Genomic DNA, 6,000 nt, shown 5'->3' with positions numbered 1-6,000 from the left:
AGGCATTAAAGAACGTTTATTAGACTGTATTTGTGATTTCCTCTACGTTTATTATTTATCTGTAGTTTTTATTCATGCGTTTCTCCCTCCTCTTCCTCGCGCTGATGTTTAGAGACCAGCTTTAAAATACTGAGATTTCTCTCAGCATCAGTCAGGTTCCCCCCTCTCAAGCCTCCCTCCTCTTCCTCCTCCTCCTGCTCCTCCTCCTCCCTCTTCCTCTGTCGCTCCCTGCTCTCGCTCACTCTCTTTCCTACCTCGCAGACGTTTGGGTGCCACCGCCGCTGCATCCTTTCGCTGGCTGTCTGTCGTTTACTCCACCGAGACAAACCGGGTGAAAAACAGGTTGGGTGGGGAGAAAAGTGGTCGCTTCGGGGTGAACCCCAACAATGACCCGGTCCTGACTAAAAATGAATGGATTAGCCAATCTATTCTGAGCTCTAATGAGATTAGCGAGTCAGCGCAGACATGGGTCGCGGCGGCGAGGCACCTTTCGTTGAGCTTCTCGGAAAACGTTTTCCCTGTCAGCGGTCCTCCAGACATGGAAATGACGCTTTTTTATACTGAAGATGCCGCGGATGCCACGGGACAATAACAGACATTTGAATGCACGCTCACCTGTGCCGCTTCTGTGGCGCGCAGATTCCTAGAAGTAGTAGAAGCAGCAGTAGTTAGTGCAGTTGTAGTAGTAAAGGAGGGACACAATGAAGTATCAGAAATATATCACGGTGATGCAGATGGCCATGGGAGTGACAGCCTCCAACAAAGACTGCCTCCCTGTGAAGAGACAGCTATGGTAAGTAAAAAGAAGGAGGAGGTGCGCGCGTGGATGGGAGCGTGTGTGGGTGCGTGCGTAAACATGGCTTGACTCCGTGTGGAGAAAACTGCTTTCAAATCGCCCTCGTGTTGCTTTGCTGTCACTAGAGAGGACCCCCCCCACACCTTTTTTTTTGTTTTTGTTTTTTTTTGTTATTGCTTCTCCCCGTGTAAGGTTAAAAGACTGAGCAGTTGTTGGCGGTGGTCGGCCGCCTCCATCTCTTCTCTGCTCACAAGAAAAGCTGTTTCATATTCACACCGATGACAGATAACCACACACAGCCGGCGTTTGGCCGAAGAGAGCAGGGGCTGCAGCTCAGCAGCTCTGCGTGCAGCCGTGCGTGTTGATGTTTGGCTCGGTGGACTGTGTTTTTGTTGTGATCCGCTGGTGAGAGGGTGAGTTTCAGCAACCCGGCGCAGGTGAATTCACAACAACAGTGTAGGAAACAGTGCTGACATGTTGTCCCTATTCAGACCTGTCTGTGAAGCTTCTCCGTTTTGTTTCTTTTTCTGGGATTTTGTGTAGTAAAATAGTGTCCACTTATTTCTCTACTATCGGTCGCCTCGTGCCACCTGCATTTAAAGTGCATCATATAGGAGTAAGTTAAGTGGTTGCTTGCCATTGTCTGCTTATGTCTGTGTCAAAGTAATTAATTTATCGATCAATCTATATAGTATTTTTCACCATGCATCCACATTACCTGCATCTAAACTTACACTAACATTATATCTATTGGTCTGTTCACATCAATTGCTGCCGAGATTTATTTTGATCATCATTTAAACTGCTAAATATTTTTGCAGCTAATCTGCAAGTCATTTGGTCCATAAATTATCAGCCTGTAGAGAAACAGAAGGGTTTAAAGTGCTCACCACCAACCACATGTCCCGGCATGGATATTTGTTGCATATGTTCTCTCATTTCATTCTTTTAATGTTGCCCATATCTAAAATGTTTTTACAGCTAACAGACTAACATCCAAACACATCGTTTCGCAGTGACGAAGAGGAAATCTACAACTGTTATAGTAATGCACTCATCATTTGCTTTTGAAGCAAAACATCTCTGGTTCTACAATAGCTTTGCCTATGGGAAGATTTTTGCTTTTCATGGTGTATATGATAACGTGTGTATTTATAGGGGTCTGGACTGTTGGTCAGACAAAACAAGACACCTGATGCAGTTTTTGTTAGTTTTATGATGTTTAATAGACCAAACACTAGTCAGTAGAGAACCATTAATCAATGATAAAAACAATCACTAGTTGTGGCCGTACTGAAATAAGATGAAGGAATAAGTGAAGCATTTTGTAAAATAGTTCATTGATATCAGGGATGCAGCTTATGACAGCATAGGTTACAGTAATTTCAGGAGCTTCATTAATAAGAAACAAAAATAGGAAAATCAAAAACCATGACACAGCAGAGTAGTTTTCAGTCTAATTATGGGCTCTTGTTACAATGGGGACATTCATTTGTTCTTCTGTAATCCACACAGATAACATTAAGCATGAACCATAATCCTTCCAGATTGGCATTACTTTTGGTGAGAAGACAAACATGGGTTTATTGTAATGGATGTCTATTTCTGGGGACTTTTTCCTATCTATAGATCTATAAAAGACTATAAAACTTGAACTACAACATTGCCCGTAGTAACACACCTGACTGAATGAGAAGTCACACAGTGTAGGTTTTCTCCTCTTTGTGTGTCTGCTGGCAAATGTGCAGAGGACATAGCGAGGTTTTAGTTTTGACACATCTGCCTTAAGAGAGGCAGGGCGGTATGTCTAGGGCCATCATATCGTGGTGGGGGAAAAGGCACGGCCATTAAAACGGGATTACTGTATCGCCTCTGACAGGCACTCTAATGAAGCGAAGCTGAGCCAGCGTGTGCCTGCAGTGTGCATTTCATGGAGTCACCCCTTGCACTCACTTGCATGCAATGCCTGTGTTTATTCAGTGTGAAGTCAGATCTCAGAATCAGGAGGTTTGCATGCAACTCAATTAACCCGAATGCTCGAATTGAGGTGCTAATCAGTTGTTTGGTAGTACAAGTTCAAATCCAGATGTGTGACAAGATTCAACTCGATAGAACAGAGCATCTTTGCAATCATTGCTAGTTCTAGAAGACTTTTTGCCTCTGATATCTATTTAACTTTGTCTTTCTCTTCTCTACTTATGTGGCATTTTGATGAAATCAGTGCAGTAGAAAGAAACTGGGTACAGTAGCAGAGTACCAATTGTTGAGTAAATACTACATTTTGTTTGGGGTCAAATGTGGCTTGTTCTCACTATCTGTTGCGTAAGACTGGGTGCAAATGTCCAATTTACTTTCTGCAATGGTTTGTGTTTGGAGAACAAATACAGAGATGAACGAGACAAAGTCCTGTGCTTCGTCACTCATCCATCCTTCTGATCTCCTACCTACAAAGACTTTTAAACTTTAAATTGCTGCGCCTTAATGCAGCTCTGGTGCGTGTCAAAGTTACTGCTACAGTGGATGTCAGCATGTTTCCCTTATAAGAGCTATGCCAGTAGGTATCAGGTATCAAACCATAACTTTGGGCTTTTAGTGACTGATAACTACCATTAAATGGCGTGATAATGCTCAAATTGTCTGGGTTGTTCCCTCTGTCCACACACGGACACAGATAGGAGACGTGTGACAGATGATGAAGTGGTTGTGCACCACATGGTTTCATGCTCTTACAAATATTCAGCCCCCTTCATTAATAATCTCCGTCATTCCATCCATACATCTGTTATGTTTAAAGAGCACTTTATAGCATGGGCAATGTAGTAAATGAGTGTCTCCTCCTGACATCATTAATGTCACCACGTCTTTGTGTAACATGCATTTTATACATGAAGGATGATGCAGGTTTAGTGGTTTCTTTAGATTAACATAATAAAAACCTCATTCATTCACTAAGTTCACTAAGGCTAAAAGGTGTTCAGTGTGTATCCTGAACAGGTGCTCCCAACATATAATACACATACTTTACAGATACAGTGCTTCCATAGATTATCTTCAGTGACTTATTTATTGCTGCAGATAATGTAATTGAAACATCACAGAGGTCTCTCCAGTATAAGACTCCATTCACTGCATGAAACAGGAACACATTATTACACAAAACACACAATGATCTGTAATTAGTTTGAGATGACCCATAAATAATAATTAGCCTGATGACGTGTGTTTTAAACTGGCTCTTCCCAACATGTGGGTGTATTGTCCTGTATTGTGTACCAGATGTCTACCCCGCTCCCCTCCCCAGTGACAGCTCCACCTGGTGTTCTCAGTCCATCTTCATAAAATTGGACACAATATAAAGTCAGCGACCCCCCACCTCAAAAAATACACAAACATGTAGCAGCCCGTCTGCCCCTGATTGACTTGTCCCCATATCCAACCTCCCAGCTCTTCAGAGGAACACAGACACACAGACACAAGCATATTCAGTAACTCCTATTCAGTATACCCCCCCTTCAAGTTCCACTTGTGGAGGACATGATGCATAATCTCACACAAACTGACAATGCAGCGCATTAGTTACCTCAGTGGGAGCCTAAGTCCAGGGTTGGCCTGTCATAATAATCAGTACTTTTCCAAAAAAAATCCAGAAATACTGTCTTTTTTTCTCCTTTTCTCTGAGTAGCTCTCTGCCCCACTCTCCCTGAAGTCAAAAAGCCTTTTTGTATTAAAGTAATGAAGTCAGATCCTAAAAACAGCAGCCACAAGTGTCTCACAGGCTTGTAACGTACTACTGTTACTCCTCAAAGTCCTTTTTGTTGAATAAATGTGAAGGTCCACGTACGTGTGTGTGTGTGTTTGTGTTTGTGTTTGTATTCTGTGTTTCTGTCCATTAGGAACTCGCATGTTCTTACTTTGGCAGAACGGTTGTAATCTCCTCTCAGATGGTTTATGCCACTAAAGGGAACAGATTACACAGGGTTTATTGACTCGTGGCTCACCCCCTTACTCCCACCCCCTCCACGAGTGTCCTGTGGGTGTGTTGTCGGTCTGTGTGTGAGCAAAGATTTGTGGGTGTCTGTGCCAGTGCAAGTTTGTCTGTGAGCAGGGGCCTTTAAGGATGACTTTTGAAACTGAGATACCTAGGGATAAATAACAACTTTTAAAAAGATACTTGCTTTATTTAATTGCAACATTGCAAATTTCCCACCAACTGCTCCTGAAGAGGTTTTAAGGCTTCGGACAGATGTATATTATCTGTCTCGTAGGGTAACTTGAGTTTGTATGACCAGGTGTGAAGAATTTGGATAATATGACCAACATGGGTCATAGAATCAAGTAATGAACCTGAAGGTTGGAATCAAATGTTCCTTGATTGTGGATGGATTGGATCTTGAAACTAGCCGTTGATCTGTCTGTTACCCCCCACCCCAATCTCCACAGGGGTCAGACAACATTTGGACATAACCATTGTCCCGCCTTGTTTGATGCACGTCTACCGTTTATGCCTAATCTGGTCTGTCCATCTGTTAGGCCTGTCTGTACTCATCAAAGTCTTGATCCTTCACACAGATATTTAGTCCCAACTTCTTCTGCCCAGGTGGCTTTCAAATGCTTTACAGACTGCAACTAATAAACAACGTGTGTTTGTTGTCTTTGTCCTCAGACATTTTCAAGGGTGCTTTTAACCAGCCATTATGTTAGTCATTGTTTCACTCTTCTGTTTGGGAGGTTCGGTGAGGTTACTTAGTTCATGTGTCATGCACCTCTTGTCACCATTTGTCCCCCGAAGTAGGACGGGGGACGCCCAGTAGCAGAATGATGCATGTTCATCAGCTGCCATCACTTCCGGCTGAACAGTCAAGCATTACAAAGCAGTCAAGGAAACCTTCGAGGCATATGCTGACAGTGTCCCTCTGTCCTTTGTCCCTTTGCATTATTTTCTTCTTCTGTCCTTTGGCACTTTTTCTTCTACCTCAGCACCATGTGTCGTCATGCTTTTTTCACCTTCCTCTAAATGACATCAAGGCTTTGTGTGGATCACATATAACATGAAACGTGTTTATAACATGTTTGAGAAATTGTGTGTTTTTAATGTCTGATATTTTAGTATTTTTTTTTAAAACAGTATTATCTATTTTAAAATTGCCTTAGATACAAATGGAAAAAAAAAAGATACTTAAGGCTACAGATGTAACTTTTATTTT

At 42.4% G+C, this 6,000-nt stretch overlaps 1 protein-coding gene across 7 annotated transcripts in view; it reads left to right on the top strand.

The window, feature by feature from the left end:
- Window positions 1-275: 275 nt before the first annotated feature.
- tjp1a (tight junction protein 1a) overlaps window positions 276-6,000 on the top strand; it is an 83,176-nt gene continuing 77,451 nt past the window's right edge. For 3 of the 7 annotated variants that reach the window (XM_067496333.1, XM_067496335.1, XM_067496332.1), the window contains exon 1: window positions 277-793. In XM_067496333.1, the coding sequence (XP_067352434.1) occupies window positions 702-793 (92 nt within the window). In that variant the 5' untranslated portion in view covers window positions 277-701. Of the gene's footprint in view, window positions 794-6,000 lie in introns of all 7 variants that reach the window. The other 4 variants (XM_067496342.1, XM_067496341.1, XM_067496334.1 and 1 more) reach the window with 2 other exon arrangements.

Source organism: Channa argus, chromosome 2, assembly GCF_033026475.1.
Source record: "Channa argus isolate prfri chromosome 2, Channa argus male v1.0, whole genome shotgun sequence".
NCBI lineage: Eukaryota > Metazoa > Chordata > Actinopteri > Anabantiformes > Channidae > Channa > Channa argus.
Note: the sequence above shows the minus strand (reverse complement) of the source record. Positions and strands in the feature narration are given on the sequence as shown.